Raw genomic sequence first — 24,275 nt, forward strand, 5'->3', positions numbered from 1 at the left:
CTACATGGACCTCCCTACCCGTCAACGCTACTGCGTATAACAAATTTATGTTCTGATTTAAAAAGTTTTAAAAATATTACAATTGCTTGTAGGCTATGTCGTAACCTATTTGCTGCAATAAAAGTATTCTTGTTCATAATGAATCATTCATAGGAAGAACGTTTTTCAGGTCTACACAGTTCCTTCAACTCCTGCCCTTGCAGAGTTGCCCAAGAAGTCGAACCGACGTTTATTCGTCGACAATTCCCCCGGTACACGCTACACTGTGTATGTGGTAACCCGACTGCCGCGTCAGAGAAGACCTATTTTAACGACTGCTTCTGTGATTACACGTAAGGAATCATCATTGGCCATTCAACTAGTGGCAGAACATGAAAGTTTTGCTTTAGGCTATAGTTTGGACTTTCACGGATTTGACAAGCAAAGCAGCAATCTAATAAAAACAATTATTTTTCAATTAATCTGCATCATTCCACTGTCGTTATTCACCAGACCTGTTATTTTAAAAACACAAGTAAGCATGTATTGAATACATTGTATCATACCTTGGACTTGGTCTAAATTTTCTAAACCTTCTACAAAAATTCTCTAGTTTTCATTGAGTTTTATTTTGTCATAGGACAAGATTCACTTATAATCTAAAAAAAATACCATTAAGTCATACTATGTACCCAATAACACAATAACTGCAAGCTTATTCTCCACTGAAGTGGCTGTCTGAGTTCATTCATATAGTGCAGCATGATAGCGATGAGTTATTCAATGTCAATCTGAAACGTTTTATGCTGATGTCAAGATTCAATAACGATGGGAATATTATGAAAAAATGCTTGTCACAAGTGCCAAAGACTTAGTAGGCCTATTTGTGAAATCACAAGAACTGAAAACAAAACACCAAACTTGACAATTTAGAATGGAAGGATCTTGCTTTTATCTCGTCGTCTTTCCAAGCAAACTACAGTAGACTAGTGTAGGGTTACCATATTTCGAGGGTTAAATAACAGAACGAGCCAAGTCACCCAAAAGTAGTTTTGAGAAAATGGCATTTTAAAATTTTAAATTTTAAATGAGATATGAGTTTTGAATTTTGCTGTCTGGGGATATTCAACTCTCACTGATTAATGTTATCTCGCAACAGCTAAACGATCATTTTTGGGGTACTTGCGTTATTCTTTACAAGTGACAACGTTCAAGAGAAATTACATTGGAATCGTAAATCGTAATACGGTACTACAGTTTTTAGTAATTTAAAATGAGCAGTCAGTTCTGAGAAACCTATTCAGGCTAGACCTTAGCTCTTTCTGTCAGTAAAAATACGGGGCTTGAGAAACACTTTCCAGTATCTAACCACAAAAAATGCAAAAATGGACTTAGCTCGTTCTGTTATTTAGCCCTCGATTTGATGATGCATAATCCCTGACAAGTTTATATCAGTCGTGTTGACAATTTTTTGCGTGTCAAACACGTTTGTTATGGTATAAATTTAGGATAGGCCTACTTCCAAAGCATATTGGCGTTACCACAGTTTATGACGGTAGGAATATAAGAAGCAACATAAAAACAGCAAGAATTGTTGCATTTTACTACTCCAAGTGTCAGTTGTTAGCTAAACAATAACATTTATGAACAAGAAAAATAGCACAGAATCACACTCTCCAAGGAAATTATGCAGTTTATCAACTATAGCCTATACTCTCTCTTTCTCTTCGTAGATCTAAAGTTTTTCAACAAACTTTTTTTTTTATTTTACAGCACTTGCAGTAACATTACCTTACCAAGCAAAACAATTCATAATTAACAGACTCACATAGCTTACTTGAAATGCATCCATTGACGCGCTTGTTAGGGAGTATCAAAATCCTGGACACTTAGGCACGTTTTAACATTTCTCCCTGACGCAGATTTGAACACAAAATTGTCTTTCATGTCAGAGAAAATCCTGACAAATGGCAACCCTATAGGCTACTGGTACATTAAATGGGGTTCTGTTTGGATTCCATTTTTCTGACTAAAGGCAATTATTGGTTCAATTCGAGATGAATACTATTGATTTTCTGATTACTGATTTCAGCACCGTCGCCACCCGTTCAAGTTGCCATCCAGCAAACAGACTTAACCAGGCTCACTATTACATGGAGGTCACCTCAGAGAGGAATATTTGATTCGTTTCTATTGATGATTGAATCAGTGTACGGACGATCAATTGACGTGTGGGTATATTTACTTGAAGCATTTTTTTTGCTGTTAAAACTTTGATAAACTTACTCAACTTCTGCAGTACTTGCTCAAAGTTTATGTCATTTAATTGGTTGTAGCGCTTCCTCAAGTTGGGGTAATGGAAGGCTGGGTTGAGGTCCGGAAGAATTTTCTTGCATCTTCAAAGGGCAGATGGTTGGTTACTTTGGACTCTTTATCCTCGGAATGAGAAAGCCTCTTATATGTTATATTCCTGGAAGTGCCTGGTAGATGGTCCTGGTTTTTATATTTGGGTCCCAGTAACTTCATGTCACTTTTATTTCCTATGCTTACTTGTCCTACAAATATTCGCCTCAACAAGCAGTTATTTGCCTCAGGTGTCTCTTATCTGCTAAACGTCTTTACTTCATGCGTCATGTTGGGATGTGTTTTTTCCTTGCGTAATTAACCGTCATACGATGTGCCTCTCGTTTGTCTTGCCGGTTCATTCTTGTGCGTTTCTTTTTTCGATTCATTGTATGTTTGATTGATTGAATCTTTATCCTCGGACTGAGAAAGCTTCTTGCAGAGCTTAATCGTGGCAGTTTCGCATACTTGTAGAGGCTTTGAATCACTGACGCAGGCCCGGTCACTGAGATTGACAGAGTGAAGTTTCCGATTGTTGAAGTCTTGTTTCTGAGGAATTATTCCATCCATTAGATACCGCTGAATGGAGAGCAGTTCTTAACGTGCGTTGCTCAAGCGCACACCCCGAGAGTCGAACCAGCGCCGCTGTTGATCTTGAAGTTTCTTCGTTCCAGAAGTGACGCGCTAACCAATTGAGCTATCGGGGCTAACCAATTGAGCTATTACAATAAATTGTACATCAGTTATGTATTTTTAATTTATGCGTAGGATCAGTCATTTTGTTACTTGATAAGGGCTAACATGTGTATGGCCGAAAACGTTTGTAATTTATAGTTTTTTTTTCTTCACGTTATTGTATTATGTTAAATGCCGTGTGGTTGCTAGGTTGCAGATGCAACGAAACACCAGATCACCCTTTACTCTCAATCGTGCATTGGCACAACGTGATAAAAGCATTATCTTTTCATTTATATGCTTGGCGCTTCACCTAAGTGAAAAAAAGATTTCTTTCCTCACCCTCAAAACTAAAATGGAGATTAACATGTTGAACAGGAATAGGCTAGGCTGCTATTTTGACCATGTGATTGCATATAGACTTAATAATAACAGGTTTTGTAGCCATAGCACATTGAGTAAACTTTTCTGTTTAGCTCACACAGCTCTGAGAACAAAAATGAAGAAAAAAACAACATGACGCTATCTAATGAACTCTTTGGTCATCGTCATATCGTTAATATATCATAACTTTCAACGTTTTACAGTCTGTGTGGCCCTATAAATAACGAATCCACATCTTGAGATTAAGCCAAAAGAAGACGAATATGTTATCTTGTAGACATCAATTAAAATATATTCTTTACAGGGTAGAGGCTCCAACCGACTTTTTGAACAATCCCATTCGGACCAATCGGGTTTTCGATCACGTGGTGAACAACATCTTACCAGCGACTAATTACAAAGTCAAAGTCTATTCAAGAAGCGGCGGAATTCTGAGCAACTTATACGCCAGCGCGTCTCACGTGACTGACGTTCTTAGTGATGGTAAAGCTTTTATTGGGATTTATGTTTTTTAGGGGTTTTGTTGTCATATTTTTCTTGCACAATGCAAGAAGCAGTTTCTTGTAAAATCTAATGAAAGAAGACAAAAGGAAACCTAAAAATTGACGATGCCGAAGATAGAGAGAAATAGAGGAGTCACAACTAGTCGAACCCGATGTTTCGGGATAAACACCATACTTTTTTGAAGCAAAATGAGGAGAGGGAGAGAGAAGAAGAGGGAGAATAATGATCAAACATGATCAATCTGTAACACTTCAACGGAATATCTTTAAATAAAACTTGGTAAGGTTTTTAGAGCTAAATTGTCAGGTTTACTGAGAACGCTCAGCGTAACATTTCTTACGTAGTTAACCTTACACAAAAAAGCCGAAAAAAGCCTGAGATCAAACCTGTGGTGTAAAACCCAACGCCACTGACTTCATGGCAAAAATAATAATTTGACCGTAGTACTTTTCTGGAAAATACAATAATCGTTTGTGCATCGTAAATGCTATTTATTTGATTTATTGAACACCGCTCTGATCGGGGAGTAAGTGATCATCATGGTATTATAATGTCAAAATTAGTCGGAAAGAATTAATGGTTTGGACGTTTGGTCAAGTACAAGGCAGCCTTAAACACATTTTCCTGGTTTCAGTTTGTTTAAATGTTATTTATCTTGCCAAATAAACAGAATAAGAAATATGCAACTTTGTTTTGTTGTTGTGCAAGATTCCAAGGAAAACGCGATGTTGTTGCTCGTTATACACTTTTTTTATTTCAAACTATTAAATTATTGCTTGACGTCATGCCAAGAATCTGATGTTTTTCCCTTTAAAACATGCTATAGAAACATTTGGAGGCGTGAAATGCTGTAAACGTGAAAATAATATGATGCGTTTAGGTAAAATTTTGCAGTTGTTTTTGAAATAATTTATAAAATCTTATGCAAAATACAACCCCTGCGATAATTTTATGAAATTTACGTCAAAATCTTGTAAACAGTTGATATTAAACCGTTGTGAAATTTTGTTCTAACGAAAACTTGTTTTTTTGCAAGGCATACACTTTCATATCGCAATGAATAACTGAATGACGAAAAGGTATTTCTTGATGCAATAACCGATGACCTATTAACAGCTTACATGGTTTTCTCATTAACTTATTGTTTGTTGCAGAAAATAATAATGTAATCGAAAATCTCCAAAACTTACTCCTTATCTCTTCCTCGGAGGGAATTTACTCTTTCACACTTGGATCCTTGGATTCTGGAAGATCTGATGATCCAGATAACTCTCCATCTCTTGAGGTTAATCGCTTATTCATTTATCGTGTTGATTAACATTCACAATAAATTGTTCTTTTTGCGCAACTACAACCAACAAGAACGTTAGAACAACCAGGCCTTTCTAATCTCATCTACTGAGTAATCGAATTTTTTTTCCAAGAATGATAAATATTGATAGAAAGTTTACGTTTCCCAGTGCTATGTCTTTTGATGATTGCTATCTCCATTGGCCTATGTTCGTTACCTACTTGAAAGAAAGAGTACAAAAATAAACAATCGACCGATTAGTGGAGAAACGATCAGTTTGTTGAAACTTGCTGCAGCTAACACAGTTCAAAAGTTTTTATTTCGACAACATTTCTCTTGGTGGATCATAACAACCTGTAATGGCTCAATTTATCTAGTATCTAAATAACACTTCATTTGTTCATTGAACTTGCTATAACCAACATTATATTTCACTGATTTATGACTTCTTGTTTAAACTATTTTTAGCTGGAATAATGTTGCTAATGGGGTTTATTTACACACCACAAGTTTGTATTTTTTGTTGAGTAGGCTACGATATCGGAAAGATTCGATCTTTGTTGATGTGAGAGATGAAGTACTGCGCACAGTGTTTTTACCATAGTTGAATGTAATTCGATAAATGGAGCTTTAGACCTTGCATGCAAATTTAACTGCATTCCCTCATCCTTTAGCGTTGGTGAAGTTTTGATGTTGGCATGATTGAATAATTTGCCACTGTTTGTTTAGGTTTTGCTTCTTGATTGCTTGTTTGATTGTCAAGTAGCCTGCTTGGCGAGGTTTGATCAAAGTAAAATATCAACTGAAAACCGCAGAAAATGATCACATTACGCAAATTTATGTTAATTTTATTCTTTGCCTCTCAGTGCAGTGTGGAACACATTGAAAATTTGGAAAAGACAGATGCTACACATGTAGAGATTCACATGGAAATTTTTCTCGACAACTTTGTTAAGTTTATACTATAATCTTGGAATAAACTTTGGAAGACACTTTATACAACAAACAACACTCAGTTCAGTTTGTTTTTGTTTTTTACCATCACAGAGACAAAAACATGCCAAATATAGCAGAGGTCTAGAAAAAGTTTAAACCGACAGATAACACAAGTCAACACAATTTTTGAGGCAACAAAGATATGAGAGGTTTGGGGGTTTTCGCTGGTAGGAAATCCAAAAATGAGGTTTGTTTTCCCGTATCAAATCATTTTTTTTTTACTGCAGCCATCACACGTTGATATATGATGGCTGCAGTGAAAAAAACAGATTTTATATCGGAAAGTGGACCTATTTTCAAACTTAGCGACCCAAATTAACCCTTAAAACCATATTTTTGTTCATGCACATGAAAGTTGGTTTCAATTGTTGACTTGTGTAATCAGACATATATTGACTAATTACAGTATATACCGATAATTAGATACTGTCGGCTGCATAGCTGAGTGGTGAGAGCGCTGGTTGGCCTTCTTGTACTCTGAGCGTTGCTCGAAGAAAAAAAAGGTTCCGCGTTCGTAAGGTCGCCTGTTCGATACCACTCAAGAGCATGTGGCTGGCAAGACATGTAAAGGCATGGCTGGTGGATACGAAGATTGGCTTCCTTCTCTTCTCGTCCACTTAATCTAATTTTTTAACAACTTGGCGTAAAGTCTGGATTTGACTAACTAAATTAGATATATCAAAAGTGAGAAAAACTAACTGGAAAAGGTGAACTGGTACTATGACACTTCCTCAAATGGGCAATCTACCTAACACAGAAAGCAATCATTAAGAAAACAAATCAATAGTTTTTTTTTTCAAGTCAAACCTTAAACCGTTTGACCAGGTTAACACTAACAATAGCATTTCAAAAAAAATATTTAATATAATTTATGTTGTGGAACCGGTTTTCTTTCATTAGGAGTCATCAGCACAACTGAATCGAAACAAAAATATTACAGTAGCAGGGAAATATCAGCACAACTAGCTCAAATTTTTTTTTTTACATATTAAATAAATAAAAGTCATTGAATGTTCAAAACATTCATTTCTTTGCTTTATTCTTTTTTATTTATTTTTTTTTCTTCATAGTATTGCTAAATAGGCCAAATGCAGAAAATATTGCAACAATCAAATACGGTAACTTACTAAAACTGTCCGTACACACAGCAGTAAAAAGTAGAATAACTGAGATGAATTTTACAAGTAGGATTAAGAAATGATTATGATGGTGCAATCTAGAACAAACGCTTCTATTACATCATCATGCTAAACTTGCAAGATGCAAACGGTTTAGCAATCAAATAAGATATATATTAGATATATTGTAGATATATAGATATATAGATATGTAAATTAGATATATAGAAGGTATACGCTTACAAACTATTTAGATGAAACTGCTAAAAAGCATAAAAAAGGAAAAACGCGTCAATATTACATGTTTGCATTGGATTCTACTTAGATTTGAATAAACTAGGCGTGGTTATAGACTATACTGATTAGTCATTTTAAGACGAAGGAAAAATTAATGAAAGTAAGAATTTTTTTAATCTGTTCCAAGCAAACCAATATTTTCTACTTTCCCCACCACACCCCACTGCTTTGAAGTAGTCCTGACAGTAATTAAACGCTGACGGTATCCATGTTGGACAAAGCATGGGCCACAAACGTTTGATGATAAGAATTTACAATAACTTTGGCTTTTCTGCTTATGTTCCGACAATGGATAACATCTGCAGGTTATGTGTTAAATACACAGGAGGCATACACAGATCAAAAACAATGTAGCCTATGTTTCACTACTGCATGAAGAGTAAACGGATCCAACCAATACAAATTTCAAGCTATTTGCAGTCATACTAGCAATGATTCCAATATGTTCCAACCTAGCGATAATTCTAACTTTGCAAAACTTTGGAAAGAGTTGGGGGATAGTTTAGACATTGATTTGCGGAAAAAAGAATAATTGCGATAACGTTTTTAAAATTGAGTTTAGTCTAGACCATGCCTGGATGTTGTCATGCCATCGCCTTGGTGGTTTGCCTCTTTTTCTCTTTCCATTAACTTTACTTTCCATGCAGATTTTGCAAACTCCGTATTTTGATCTTTCAGTATAGCCGAACAGGAGGCGGCATGAGTTGTGATTTGGCTTTCCATCACTTTAGATTCGGCTAGACCGACCGACCACATCCACATTCACATTTTCGAGTTCATGAATCATTGTTTCGAGTGCGTGATTGTTTAAGTTATTGATTGTCCTTGGATTGCATGTACCATTATGCGTAGTTTGAAGATTTGTTTATTTTTCTTATTTCATCTGTTCATTTGTCTTACATCAGTTCGAAGCTGCCCATGTAAACCCCTGGTCGTAATTGTCATATCAGTCCGGGGCTGCTGATGTGCCCTCCTGGTCGACGTGCGAGGATCTGGAGGTAGCTTTCTCTTGAGTTGAGTTGATGTGAGATTAGTTGGCAGGGTGTAATAAATTGAGTGAATATCGTTGCTGAAGGAAAAGAGACCGAGAGAAAGGAACTGGCCACCCTACTATCGTTAGTGCCGAAGGCTTAGTAGCCTACATGATAAGAACCTTATTTTCTCATATTTCTAAGCTCAGTAACTGAGTATGGGACCTTTACCTACACAGCATGCATTATTTAAATTCGCACCAATATATCATATGACGCTGTACACCCCAGTTTAATCTTTCAGTCATCTATTTTTTTACATCATTTTCAAAGTTCTTCAAAATTAGGATCGAATGGAGCAAACTAAATAGAAATAACCACTTTTCCTATTCTGATACGTTCTTCTTACGCGAAAACTGTTTATATTGTGCAACATATGATGCATTGCGACTATATGAGTGCAAAATGCCAGCATATAAAAATGAAACCAAAACTTTAAAAAATGCACCTTACAGATAATACAGGGTGAATGAAAAAGCTACTGTACAGTAATGGTGGATACGGGTTTTCTAAAATTGTTTTATCAGATGTTGTCTTAAAATTATTGAGCGATGTTGCCTATTTTGTTTGGGATCATTTTTTTTTGCTTTTAATTCATGGGCAGCATGTCTACTCTGTATTTCTTACAGGGAGGCTGAGGGGTGACCTTTTGAACTCGACTAAATCAGGTTAAACATTTTGACGTGATTTGCGAGTGGTTTAGTAAAGTGGTTTAGTAAATTTATTTGACTAAGTTAGGCTAGTAAAATCATTCTTATGTGTGTTTGTCATAATAATTTTTATACAAGACGAAAATCAAACACATTTTTGCACAAGATTACATGAAGAATCATCCATTGTTGTTTAATTATTTCAGATTTTATTTGTTTGGTGTGCAATGTCTTTTTGATTTTATCCCAACAACTCCCTGTCAGCTTTGAAATTGTTCAGATTTGACATGAGGCTAAGCACGACATTCAGGTTTAAATAGACAAAATTTCTCACAAATATCTGAACTGGTTTTTGGTTGGCTACAGATTTACACAAGACTTCATGCTAAGTACAAATAGAATAAATCTCTGTTGTTAACTGCAATAATTGGCAATGGCCCTGTCATGACAGAAAGCTTTAATTGCTCAGCCGATACTCAAAGAATAAATATAGGAAGCAACTGAAAAGATTAACTGACTTCGTTTCACGTTTATAGGTGTGGTGATAAAAAAAAAAAACAATCAAAACCTGTTCTGCATTTACACAGTTCTTGTAAGTGCAATAATCTAGCAAAAATACCACTTCAGTCAACAGCCTATTGTCGAATGTTCACGCCTGCGCAAGTAGGCTTATACGAACTTTCCAGCATAAATCTTTTGAAAGGTCAACAAGTAGGCCCAAATATAATTCTTGTCACTTGCGAACAAAATCCACTTCTGTCAAAAAATGCTTTGAAAATTGAAAATACTTTTAACCTTTGTGGTAGCATTTTGCTTAATTGGAAACTATGAATAGATTATATTTAAATAAGGACTTTTGATGATCCCCAATAAAGGTGGAACAAACTGTAGAGGGTTTTAGAAAATAGTAACTGAACTTGATGAAAAATATTTATATTTTTAAACATAAAATATGAAAACTAAAAAATATATACCATCACATTACATCAGTAATATCTCAATAAACACAACTTTTAGCGAAGTTTCTTCTTTTTTTTCAAGCTTATTCAAATAGAATCTATTTGAATAAGCTTAACTGAAGATGATCTAGCTACTAGCTGATCAAAATCGATTTTTGGCTATTTATGATTGAACTGACTCGTGTGAGAATAAATTCCTTTGCATTATAATTTATACAGGATGAATGTGACACGAAAATTTATTTTTTGATTAGTTTGGCTAGCTTTTTTGCAAAACTTGTTGAATCTTTTCCTAGAAAGGTTATAACTTACAAGCGTACTAATAAAATAACTAAAATCTACTTCTTCAGGCGTGTCCTTTTGGTTTATCAGCTATGAAGGTGTTTAAGACTTTCTTTTTTCTTCTTTTATTGTCGCACTTGATTCCAAGCATTGGCTGCCTCTTGCATGAAAAGTTTCCAAGATTCTCTGTTGTTTGCTTTGTGTATTAGGTGTATGTTGGTGCTAGTTTTGTCGGTTTGTTGGTTTAATTTGGTTAATCTTTGTCTGCCTTGAGCACGCTTCCCTTCAATTTTGTCTGTGAGAGAGAGATGTTCAAACTTTCCTTTTCGCAGCACGTGTCCTAAAAGTTGAAGTTGATTTTCTTTGATACTTTTTTGTAGATTCTTTGTTTGTTCGATTTGATTCAAAACAGTTTAGTTGCTTTTTCTGTCAGTTCAGAAAATTCTCTGCATTTCTCGGAATGCCCACATTTCAAACCCATTTATTCTTATTGATTTGGTAATTGTCCAGGTTTCTGAATTATATTTAAAAATTGGATAAATGTAACACTTCAATACTCTGAATCTGGTTCCGAAAGGTATAATGTTGTTGCATAATATTGTTTTCATTCGCTGGAAAGAGGCTTTTGCTTGAGCAATACGTATAATGAACTCCTTATCATCTTTGGCGTCCCAGCTTATTGTTGCCCCAAGATATCGAAAACTTTTTACTTGTTTTATAGATATTCCATTCATTTTAATTTGACAGATTGGAATTTCACTTTCTTTTTTCTTTGTGATTATCATCGTTTCCGTTTTCTTTTCATTCATTTCCGTTTTAAATTCTTTACTTCTTTCATTTACTTTGTTCAACAAATTTTGTAGCTTTGCTTCCGAAGCAGCCACCAAGACAGTGTCATCAGCATACCTCAGGTTATTAAAGTTACTTCCCCCAACATTTACGTCAGCTTCATCAAGACATCGGAGGCTACCAATATAAATAAAAACAAGTTTTTCAATTTTTTGATTTCTTTCTGAAACAACTGATCATCAGAACGCACCAAACGGGCACGAGATAACAGACACAAGATTATACCAGACTTCCATTTGTTAGGGCACAGAGTATTATAATTTAAAAGCAAGCCAGTGTTGGTAAGATTTCGCCAAATCCAGGTGTCAAAAGAATTGTGTTTATTTTCAATTTCTACATCTAAAAAGCGATAGTATCATTACATTTTTTAATTGTAAATTCGAATTTTAACCAATAAAAATTTATTTCTACACAATACACATGACTAATGACCATTTTCGCCAGCTTATTGAATGACCGATTGAAATCATTGGCACTTTATCTTTTTTGCTTGATAAACTTGAGTTTGCTTCCAGATCACGTCACATTAAAGGCATTTATTTCAAAATTGGGACCAATTACTTTAATTAGACTATTTTCGTGAGGCAAACAAAAGAAGTCGTAGCAATATTATGTGTAGTCATGGATATGATATTGGGCTATAGAAAGAGCAATAGTTAAAATTGCTTCAGCAGTTGAAGTGTGATAATTAAAACTGTGAAGGGGACATTTTTAACAATGGCCATGATAAGCGATTGAAGTACATCAACTCAAGAATTTTCTTTTCATTTTCAGCTGATTCTCAGCATTCCATCAGGTGTTGTTGACGCGATTTATCACAGACAACTGAGAAATAACTCCTCCACAGTACCGCAACCGAATCGTTGGATGGAGATGATTGTATGGATAGATAGAAAAAGCAGAGATATCATGATCTCTACACTTGGCTCAAGCATTCAAACAACTACTCTTCTAAGCGGTAAACCTAATGCACGCGTGTGTGGCGTGATGTTCAAGATTATCGGAGGAGATAGTAGAAACATATAAAGAACGAACGTGTGCTTTATAGTCCAAATATAGGCTTCATTTCTTTGAATTTTAATGTCATCTATTCTTAAGTGTTTTGAAACGTTTTGTTAAGTGTTATAAAACGTGAAGAAAATGTATAGCCTACTGTGCAGCAACTTCACCTTTGCTGTTGTGAATTTGATTCAGCATTTTTTTTCTGTTTTTTTGCTAATTATAGGCTTAGGTATATTCTTGTTCCTGGATCAGTGTTAAATTGTGTTTTTCTACTCAGGTTTATTGCAACCGGTTGGTCTTGCGATTGATAACAACGATAGGAACTTGTATTGGGCTGACATTGCCAGCAAATGCATTGGAGTGGCTAGTCTCGACTATCCAGGCTTTCCTGATGAGTCTACACGAAAATTCAACAAGCGATTAATAACTGGTGGAGGAATGTCGGCTCCAATCAGCTTGGCAATAGACTCGGTTAACAGGTATTTGTCAAAACTAGAAGTTTGTTAAACATGGAAGTTTCATTTTAACTTTTAAGTATTTTTTTGTAAATGTAGCTAGTGTACTGCAGTCTACATACTTTTTCACATATTCTTTTTTGCTTAAGCTTTTGTTCTTTTTCGCTTGGCCAACGATCGATGAACTATTTCCTCAACTACTTTTTACTGTTTCTCTTTGAATTGCAGGCGACTATTTTGGGGCGATTATGTTGGCCGTATTGAAGAGTCAGCAATGAATGGAGAAGGTCGAAGTTTGCTGGTGAACGACACCACGCTGCGGCCTTATGCTTTAACCTACTGTATCGCCTGCAACAGACTCTACTGGGTTAATGCAATTGCTGATCGACTGGAAGCATTTGCGTAAGACACGGATGTAAAAACATGTTTTTAGGAATTTTGAAAATGGATGAGATCGAGTTGCTTATGATTTCTTTAATCATTCAAGAGTCGAAACATTTGAAGAGTTACTCAAAAATTCTGTTAAAACCTATGCTATTTCACACTATAAAGTTATTTATACACTGAGGCATGTAATGACATTATGGAGGATAATATTAAAAACAAATATAGATTTCTTCTCTATTCTAGCCTATCATTTCACATGTTTTATGCTCAAAGGTTTACTCGCATGTATTTTTGTTACAAAGTTTTAACTAATTTAAATCTCAACACTTTGAATTACACAGTGATAATAAGGTTCAACAAGGTTTATTTAATCTCTTATAGACTACGATTTGATTCTAGTCGCTCTTGCACCGCTGATGTATGTCTTTTCGTTAGATTAAACGCTCAATGAGCATTTAATATTGGGTCAAAAGTATTGGTGTTTTTTTAACTGTCAATCAACAGTTTTTTGGATAAAAAGTTTTGCGACCCTTCTTTTTTTTTAAATTGCACACAATTTCAGGAAAATCCTTGCAATTTAGGAAGTGTGGTTCATCAGCGAATGCTTTTAAAGCAACCTCCACGCCTGGATTTAAACACATTCAGCTCTTTATTGATATAAATATCCAGTACACCTTTCAATGGTTATCAAACGCTACAACAACACCATATGATCCATTTGCAGCTTCGACGGCTCCGAACATCAAATAATCCTAGAGGAAGTAACAGGAAGAACAAGTGGAATCACTTTTCTGACCTCTTTCAGAAACGATTTGATCTGGATGAACAGTGAGACGCTTCTCTTAAAGAAGTCGAATGAGCTAAAGTTTAGCAAGAGTGACGGATCCCCCAACATCCACCTCCTCCATAGTGTGTTAGGAATTGCAGATGTGACTTCAATTAACGCATACGACCACCTTCCCTACGAACGAGGTTGGTATCCATGAAAGCTACATTCTGTAGTTTTGAATTATACTGTAAAGCTACAGTTTAAATGATTACATTTCAGCATGAGTGTGGTCTTTTCTGTTGTTGAGCCAAGGTATATTTCCGTAACAAATACAATAATGATATTGGAAGATAAACAAATATATACTGTTCCTTAATGCCTTATGCTGTGCCTTAATTAGTGCTTAAATCACTCTAATACACGCTAATAGTTGCATTTTCTTTTGTTCAGCAATTCTGGATATCAATGATCTAACCACCTTCTCTTGTCATGATGGCAACCACGCATGCGCAGAGGTCTGTATATCTACAGCGCTCACACAGACGTTTTGTACTGGACAATGTTATCCTTGGGAAATGCTTTGTTTTAACAGGTAAACATACCCTAATGTAAATATAATGATTTATCTGTAGTATACCTTTTGTGCAGATTTGCAATGATGTATGTAACTTTTGTGAAAGTACTTTGATCATAGGCTATAGTAGGCCTACTATCATACTAAGCTTATACTAAAACCTATTTAGACAGTTTTTAATTGTATTTGGAGACGTATAATGAGAGTTACTAATTTTTGTTCATGAGATTAAAGAACAACCTCGAGCTATATTCAAAGCTTCGTCATTTTAAGTCAAATCAAACAAATTTAAGAGTTGTCAAAGTAAAAAGAGAAAGTATATCATCCCTTTATCAAAACATCGCATATTGTTACGCATGTACGATTTCATCCAGAGTCTTTTGACGCATTCTGAACACATACAGTCTAGCCTGCACTGTACATACAACACATGGTGAGTGAGATAATGCTTTTACTTTTCTTCTTGTTACCAAATGACACTTTTTTACATTAAAACAGCAGTGGCATGGAGGATAAAACAACATGCGTAAGCAGTCTTGTGACTTGTGATGGCAAGGCTGACTGCCCTAACGGAGAAGATGAAGAACTATCTCAATGCAGCATCACATCCGATATGCAGTCTTGCCATGCATTTGCTTTGCTACACGGAGTGGACGCTGTCCAGTGCGAAACCTCAGGGAGATGTATACCATCCTCATCTGTTTGTGATGGAAGAATCGACTGCAGAGAAGGGTGGGGAGGGTTTGTTTCTGCGATGACAAGGCTTATATAGTGATGATTATTATTATTCATGATTTTTTTTTATATAAGCTTATGTTTTTGCAGATTTGTTGTATTTTAATTGCCGACTACAGTACATTTGAAATTGCTTGGGGTTTTCATGGTGCAAGATTAAATGAATAACAGTACTTTCATCTGCACCCACTTACAAAACTTATCAAGTATAGGCCTATAAACAGGTGCTGGCCTGCTGGCTTTGATCTCAGCAGTGTTAAAAAATGCACCATCTTTATTTCGACTGTGCTTTTTAAACTCCAGTTGATGTTGAACTTTCCTCACGTTTATTTACTGATGAACTTAACTTTGAAGGTCCGATGAGAAAGGGTGCCCTGTACAAGCACAATTTTGTGACTTTGAAGGTCACCTCTGTTTGTGGACTCAAGAATCAGATGACGACTTTGACTGGTCTCTTCATAGTGGCCGAACTCCTTCTAAGTTCACTGGACCAGCGTTGGATCATACGCTTATAAACACCAACAGTGAGTTTAAGCAGCATATGCCGCAGTATTATGCCGCAGTATGAAAAACTATAAATATTTGACAATGTTCTCGCTATTGTATGAAAAGATTTAAACAGTAGTAATATGTAGTTAAGTGTTTAAGGATGTATTGTACGCTAGTTTAGTTTTGTTGCATTAATCTAGGCAATAATCTTAATTTATCTTAAATTACAATAGATCAATAAGCTAAATCAGTGGTATAACCTAATTAGAACTATCATTTAAATTTTAAACTATTTACAAGGTTAAGTTAATGATTTTAAATTAAGTGAAAATTACATTTTCCTAATCAGCCTACGTAGGGTTATATGGCCTATCCAAAAATTATTAATCAATCAAATTTGCAATTTTTGTTTGGCATTCTGCTAAATTTGACATTAAAAATCAGTCGGATGCATAAAGACTGAGCAGATGAGTAGGTGTAAAGTCGTTAAAGAACAGACCATTCTGTTTTCACTGGAGTCATATGCCAAGTGGGCTGCAATGAAAACCTTACTTTGTATTTGCCTCTCAGTAGACGAGCAGTATCTATATTTTTATTGAGTTATTTTTTTTTAGGTTCTTACATCTATATCGAAGCAACTGATCAAGACATAGGAGCAAAAGCAGTTTTATCATCTGTTTGGCTGGCACGACCAGTTTGTGTCAAGTGAGAATTATGTTTTTCACTTAGCTTTGAAGCAACAAGGTTTTGTATTGATGAGTAGCGGTTTGTTTCGAATACCGTACCTTCACCATGTTTTTCAGTCTGCACGTTTTTTCTTCAATGTTTCAATGTCTTTTGCAACACAGTCTCTTCATCTTCCTCATCTTCATTTCTGTTTTACCACTTTTGTTTCATTCTTCGTCCGACACAATTTCCCTCTCTCCGAGCAACATCTCAAAAACCTAAGACTTGTCTTTTTCAGCTTATCTTTCAGCTCTCCGACTTGCCTTCATTTCTCAAAATTTCATCATCGAAGCATTTTGTTTCGACGACTTGCATTTTATCTTTTGTGATTTCGTCAGAGCAATCGTCCCTGCTGCTACGTTTACAGTTAGATTGATATTGCTAAAATTGTTATAAAATTTTGTTTTTGTTCAGATTTTTCTACCACATGTTAGGTACAAGCATTGGATCTCTATCTCTAATGTATCGAACACTACTTGGCAGCAGAAGCAATGTTGAAGTCTGGGCCAAAGATGGAAATCATGGAGTGTTTTGGAAAACTGCCGAAGTTTCAGTAAACCAACACGGGCTGTATCAGGTAAAGTCATAACCTTCTGATTTAAAAGGAATGCTATAAGTTATTTTTTCATAAGTAATACTAAAAGATTGCACCAAAATAAGTTTTAATAAAACCGGTGATAAAATTTTAAGGTGTGGTGAGAATTAGGCTTACAGTGTTTGTTTGCAAAGGTGAGTGTTCGTCGTTTGAGCTATTCGCGGCTATGAATTTTATATTTTAGTGTTAAGAGACTTTAAATTTACTTTTGTCACTCACCTTTTCTCAAATTTATGTTTTTTAATTTACTGTATAAGTTGCTGGTGAATAAAAATTGTAAACTTTAGCAGTGAGCTCCAATAAATCGCATAGTCTATGGAACACGTTTATGGCTATTAGTAGAATTCTTCTCTATATTTTTTTCTTGCACCGTGCACCAGTTAAGCCGTTGTCATGTATAAATTATACATAGACAATTAAACCACCATGACGATTCAAGAAACTTGCGGTCCACAAAAACTTGTCCTCTGGCCAGTATTTAGACCAGTGATTTCCAAACTGTGTGCCGCGACACACTATAGTGTGCCGCCACAGATTCTCACGTGTGTCGCGAATCTTTTTGGAATTTTGGAAAAGAACTGTATAAATATTTAAAATAAGCCATGCAGACAAGCATATGCGACTTAAAAGCGCTCTAGCCTAACTGCTTCAATAGATGATAAATAAGCACATGTGACGATGAAACCAATTATGACATTTCCGATACAGTAGGGTAATTGCCACGTCATACTTAGGCTGTTATGTTAGATATTGCTAACATTACTTCCCACCATTTGGAAGCAATGAATCAAGCAATCTTTCTGCAGAAGAAGAACAGTTCATTGATTTACGAAACAACCCGTTTTTTCAAAGGCTGTTCCCACAAAAAACTTGGAAGAGTTTTGGCTGTCTGCTTCCAAATTCTATTTCATGATCTGTACAAAAGCAATCAAAATTATATTGCCATCTGCATCTTCATGGCTATGTGAACATGGCTTTTCTGTTTTGACTGAAATTAAAAGCTGTAAACGAGAGAGACTGCTTGGAATTGACGACGAAATGCGGGTATATTGTCAACAATGCAACCTCGTTTCAGTCGTAGCCTATAAAAAGGTTCGTATAAACAAGCACATCCATCGCACAAGTGAAAATAATTTTTTAAAGCAACTTTTCTTCTCTTGTAAGTGTGCCGCGTGCGTTTTATAATTTTTCTAGTGTGCCACAAGCCGAAAAAGGTTGGGAACCACTGATTTACACATTTGTGTAACGAAAAAATGCTTTGGCTATTTACAATCGTAATAGTAAAAAAAATAAAAATTTCGAGAGCTATTTTCAGCCTTTGCTATTTGTCATCAGTTGTTGTTTGTTGCTACACGCGGCATGGATTTCCGCGGCGACATTGCTCTGGATGACGTCACAATCAGCGATGGCTTGTGTACGGTGAGCCGTGCATGCGCATTCGAAGAATACGATGATTCAATATGCGGATACGAATTGAGTAAGTTTTTACTTTCGATTCGTCGGGAAACACTCCTGCACCTGTTTCATTCTGTAGTAACGTCCGCAAATGCTATGAGCAATTTTTGTGTTTTCTTTGTTGTGTGTGAACATGTATCAACAGATTCTACGTAAATACATACCAATTTTTTCGTGTTCTTTTTTATTGAAATCAGGGATATCTAGAACAACGGGATTGCTGACTTTGCAAATTTCGATAAAGCGATGGACACTAGAAGGGTCAGCGCTGTTAACGCCCGAAAATGAAAAAGGCGAAAGCGCGTGTCAATTACGCTGTTGAGAAGTCGCCTTTTCTAGATATCCCTGCTGTGAAGCTAAAATAAGGCATGGACTTCTAAGTAGTAGCATCTGGACTGGAAACTCAGTGGGCAACATGAGGCCAAACAGTTGGTACAACAGTTGGCCAACAGTGGGCCAACAGGGTTAGTTACTTGGCTGTTGGCCAACTGTTGGCCAACTGTTGTACCAACTGTTTGGCCTCATGTTGCCCACTGAGTTTCCAGTCCAGATGCTACTATTTAGAAGTCCATGAATAAGATCTTGAAAGTGGGCACTCCTAGGCATCTTCCCTAGCAACGCCCATAGCAACAACTAATGGCTGGCCTTGTCTATAACTTAAGATCATCATTTTAAAGCAAACTTTTGCTGTTAGTCATCCAAGACTATTGAGTATTGAACATAGCTTTAGTTTTCACATTTAATTGATTATTGCATCACTTTTGGGCAAGTTTTAGTCATCAAAAATAGGAAATAAAAAAAAATGAAAAAAAAGTAAGAAAATTCAATTTCGTGGTATTGCTAAACAAAGAAAGTTGAATAAGGTTGGTTGTAAGTCTAACAATGGTGGTAGACTTGATGAACTGTTACTGTAACACAAGTGTAACCTTTCCTGTAACACCAGAAAGCCATCCAACAACAGAAGATCAAAGCCCTTTTTGCCAACCTTCTACTTCAGCAAAAAAAATTAGGAAAACAAGACAGTAGCAAAATCTCTGCATATTCAGAAATCTGCTAAATACTCGACAAGTTTTGACTTGACAAATCAAGAAAATGAAGCTTTGACACATCCAAGGCCAGGAGAAAAACATTAAAAGCACTTGCTAAAAGCAAAAGCAAAAGCACAAGAAAAAATTACAAACCCAAGCAGAGGCAAAAAAGGGTCTACTTATGATAAAGGAGGCTTTAAGGTGTTGAAAATGTTTATTGTTGTTTTTCGTAAAATGTGATTTTTGTCCAACTACCAAATTTTAATCCCAAATATCTCTTTCGTTTATTTGCCAATCGCTTTCAAATTTTTAACACTATCAGACAGAGTAAACATGCAAAGCCTCTGGTCAAAGAATTTTGGAAATTTTGTCCATGATGCTGTCGGCACCCATTTGTTTCATGTCCAAGGATTAAAAATTTTTGAAAAAATGCAACAATTTGAATAACTTTTTATTTTCTCAACATATCTTTATTTCCTTCCATAGAGCTTCAGTCTTGATACTTATAAACATTCTGTTAAAATTTGATTCAAATCCAGTAAGTGGTATTAAAAATATTTGTGTTTAAAATTTGTGTATTTTTCAACACTTGGTGGCGGTTTGGAGAAAAACGGCCACATTTTCAATTTTTTTTTGCTTTTTTTACATGATTTCATCTTCAAGCATCATTTTAAAAACAAAAAATGGGTTGTATGTTGAGAAATCCACATTTTAGTTTGTGCAGTAATGATGGAGTAACCCTCCTATTGTCCACGTCAAAACAGAGTCAGCAATCCCGTTGTTCTAGATATCCCTGATTGAAACTAACAGATTCCATGCAAATAAATAGATTTTTTTAGATACATTGATCCAAGATTGTATTTGTGTGTGCTCGCGCGTTCGATAAAATAATATCTACTGGTAGCCTACGCGACAGCACTGTAGGCCTATTTATCCAAAGAAACTGAAAGTATTTTGTTTTTGTGTTTTTATTTGCATACAAAGTTATCAAGCCGTGTTTGAGCTCGAGGACCAAGACTTATGTATAAGAATAATACAAATAATACAGAATCTAGTTTTATCTTGACATTTATTTTTGGCAAAATTTAGCATACGATAATGTAATTGCCATAGTATATTGCGCAAACTTAGGGCAACTTAGTATAGCCTACAGTCACCAGCAAAATACAAGAAAATTTAAGATAAAATTAGATTCACAAAGAATTTTCATGAAGGCGTATAACTTAACATCTTTTTTCATTTGCGCAGCTTAAAGTTAATCAAAGAAGTCTCCTACCAATGAAAACATTTGAATAACTTGTTTCCATTTAAAGTTCCACAAACAAGTTGAACACTTTTGACCACATTTATAGCATGACATTCAAAAGCTCAGTTTGAAATTAGCTTATTGGGCAGAAGGTTAAACGGGATGAAAATCTTATCTTGTCAGTTCATGAGACGAGCATGCGACTTTTAGAACTTTTTAACTGACTCTACAACTTTACTTTTTAATGGTGTGCTAATCTTGCAATTTTTAGCTGATTCTGATTCTGCTGGTTGGAGACTATGGTCAGGGCCTACCCCTTCCATTGGCACTGGACCTTTTCCATACAATCACCACATGGAAGAAGTCGTCGAACCTGCATTAACTGTAAACACTAAGCACGGATGATGTTATTGTTTTGCTTGAATATTGATATCAAAGACCTGAAACAAAACTAGCTTAGCCATCATTTGATCAATGTTGAGAACTTTGCTTCATCAGCATCGGAAATACTTCATAAAACACAAAAAAAATAAAGCAAAACAATCAAGAAAATGAAATATCTTCTGACAGGTTTTCTTGTAAAGTAAAACAATTGAGATTAATTCGTTCTTGTAGTGTAGATGAACAAAACATAATGATATGTTGTGATCCATTGACAAAATTGAGCTTTTTTGGTTCATATCAATTCAGTTTTTATTTTTGACCACACAGTGAAAATAATTCATGCCATTACTGCAAGGGGCTAGAAAAGGGTAGAAGCGACAAAATTTAAAATGTTAAAAAGCGTTAAAACGTGCTTGATAAAAATAGCGAAAGAAATAATGTAGACGTGCCTTGAAACTGATATCACAACTTTTTTTTATCTATTTCCAGTTACCTTTTTATGTATATCGTGCAGAGTCCATTAGATTTACTGGGTCCTGATTGGTTCTACTATGACTTCACATACGATGACCTTCCGGGATGCAATGCATGCAATGGAACTCGATTGGTTAGAAAGTTGTCTGATTTTGACGGCCCCACCTTAGCTGGAATCGTTCTATGCGATCACAACAAGTTAGTTGGAAATAAAACAAACCGATTGAAATACTTAGTCAACATACCTACTTAGCATACTTATCATAATCCTAACCGACCAGAACTCCAAATTAAAAGAAACATGATTTAGCTATCGCTTGGAGGTTAACGTGTGTCTTTGAGCAGTTTCATCATTTCAAATGATGAAGATGAAAATAGGTTTGTTTCCGAAACCTTTCCTAGATCATGCATTTAGGTGCCACATTTTAAAACTTTTTGTTTTGTTCTGTTTGTGGGGTTCGGTTGAAGATGATGTATCAAGTTGTTATTTTGTTATTTATGGATAAGTGGATATATATTTGCTAGTTTTATTTTTCATGTCTTATTGGTAAGTGCAGTAGGTCATTATCGATTGTGCACCAAGCTTCCTTTAATTATGGGCACATGCACTACAAAGATATACATGAAATCAAAGTGACAGGGGAAAATATAAATAAAAAAAATAGTGAAAGAATTGCAAATTATAGAATAATAAAGTACTTTTGTTTCTTGCATTCAGATACAAGATCTTTTTAGGAGACCATCTTCAAGGAATCTTCCGAAACATCGGTGATGGGTTAGGAAGAGGAGAGGATCACTGCGAGTTCATCCAGACAACTCCAGGAGAAGCCAGTGAAGTTGGAGACTACACTCAATGCCAAGGTTGGCTACTTTTCCAAAATTTAAACGTCTGTATATTTCATTGACCGATTGACCTCTAAAGGTCTTGTTTTACATTCTTAAGCATTTTCTTATGCATCTGATCCAACGTTGTTTTTCATTATTTCTTTGGTTAAAAATGCCATACGATGGCATCCGTACGTCACTATACTGGACTAAGAGCGTAAACCACTATAATAATTACAGACTTTGCGTGCTTGACCTGAAGGGTGCTCGCTAGTATGTGCTGCGGGACTGCAGCACCGCCACGAAAGTTTTCACAAAAAGCTTCTCAAATATCTTAGCGTTTCTTTTGCCCAAAATGTATTTTATGTTTTTTGTTTACAGAATGGCTAACTGCAATAAGTGTAATTATATTTAGAAACCCTGCGTGTTCAAGGAAATATTTTGCACAAGGTTGCAATAAAAGAAACACTCGATTGTGACGTCGAAGAGTCGCGAGTTTTCTTGAATTACCAATACAAACGAATAGCAAAAGGTTGTGCTGTACTCAGACAGCACATTTGAGCAGAATGCTATTCCAAGTGGAACGATTGTAGGGGAGATTTGACCTTTTAATGATGGCTTGGAATAGCTTTAAGAAACAGTAAAGCTGATATTCTACTAATTAAACAGTTAAAAATTATGGAACTGCAGATAGTGCGTATGTTTCCGTCCGGTAGGGTACTCACTATTCTGCAGTAGCAATGATAGGCTGGCTTTACAGCTTTTAATTTACATGGAAATGCGTGGTATTCACTTTAGAAACCCCTTGTTTGGTTTAAAACTATGCAGCTGTTATTTATGACTGACCAGTCTGGCTTGCCGTCTGTTACTTGTAACTTCTTCTGGCTTTATTCGCACGTCAAGTAGGCTCGACGGTGCAAATTCCAGTTTTCCACATCACTCTGTCAGCAGCATCTCCCTCCTTCACTCCCATTATTTTCATATCTTCTGTCATGCCTTTATCTTCCATCGCTGCTCTCCAAGTTTCCAGACTCTTTTCCGCTTCCTCTCTCGTCTTTGTTGCCGACACAACAAAACAGCGTCGTGTTGCTTGTCACTCTAATGAAAAATTAATATTATTCTAATAACATTGTTTTACTATGTGAGTTACATCACCCTGTCATGCTTAAGTGCTGTAACAGCACAATAGCTAGCCTATAGTGTAAATTGTTTGTCGTGACATAAGTATTATTTAATAGCGGCTAAGCTGGATAGATTTTGTTATTCACATCTGTTTGTTGATCGTCCCTTCAAATATTGCACATTTGCGAAACTCTTAAATAAGCCAAGTTTTATCTTAAACGTTTATCACAAATTACAGGTAAAAATGCGCTCAGAATGCACCAAATCAAATGTAATGTTTCAATTTTTTCTGGGGGGCCCCCAAGCCTCCTGTTGTTGGATTCTCCTTTATCGGTGGCCGCAGCAGCCCCATTTCTACAACTCACCAGCCGCCACTGCTTGACCTTATATCAAAGGCCAATGACTTTGCTGTTTTCGGGCCGTGTCTACCCGAAAGCTATTTTCTCCAGCCTACTGTTTCCAAAGCGATGTGACCAATGGCCATGCACCTGTGACATTTCTTTTATTTTCTTTCCTTCTTGCACAATTTTATCATATTCTCGATCTTCTTTCGTATGAGAAATTGTTCTTTTTTGACTACGTTACATGTGGGCTCGATAAAAACTGCATTGACAATTTTGACAACATCGCAAATTTTGGTGAAACGTCAGG

The 24,275-nt window shown here is 35.8% G+C and overlaps 1 protein-coding gene across 1 annotated transcript in view; it reads left to right on the forward strand.

The window, feature by feature from the left end:
* LOC145766587 (uncharacterized) overlaps positions 1-24,275 on the forward strand; it is an 82,678-nt gene that overhangs the window by 12,880 nt on the left and 45,523 nt on the right. The window contains exons 7-23 of the mRNA XM_082578305.1: positions 170-332; positions 2,066-2,210; positions 3,686-3,864; positions 5,040-5,170; positions 12,133-12,316; positions 12,638-12,839; positions 13,044-13,217; positions 13,927-14,174; positions 14,422-14,563; positions 15,044-15,277; positions 15,635-15,804; positions 16,384-16,474; positions 16,910-17,072; positions 18,426-18,567; positions 21,091-21,203; positions 21,718-21,875; positions 22,396-22,538. Coding sequence (XP_082434431.1) covers positions 170-332; positions 2,066-2,210; positions 3,686-3,864; positions 5,040-5,170; positions 12,133-12,316; positions 12,638-12,839; positions 13,044-13,217; positions 13,927-14,174; positions 14,422-14,563; positions 15,044-15,277; positions 15,635-15,804; positions 16,384-16,474; positions 16,910-17,072; positions 18,426-18,567; positions 21,091-21,203; positions 21,718-21,875; positions 22,396-22,538 — 2,782 coding nt within the window. The remainder of the gene's footprint in view (positions 1-169; positions 333-2,065; positions 2,211-3,685; positions 3,865-5,039; positions 5,171-12,132; positions 12,317-12,637; positions 12,840-13,043; positions 13,218-13,926; positions 14,175-14,421; positions 14,564-15,043; positions 15,278-15,634; positions 15,805-16,383; positions 16,475-16,909; positions 17,073-18,425; positions 18,568-21,090; positions 21,204-21,717; positions 21,876-22,395; positions 22,539-24,275) is intronic.

Source organism: Aplidium turbinatum, chromosome 3 (assembly GCF_918807975.1).
Source record: "Aplidium turbinatum chromosome 3, kaAplTurb1.1, whole genome shotgun sequence".
NCBI classification, from domain to species: Eukaryota; Metazoa; Chordata; class Ascidiacea; order Aplousobranchia; family Polyclinidae; genus Aplidium; species Aplidium turbinatum.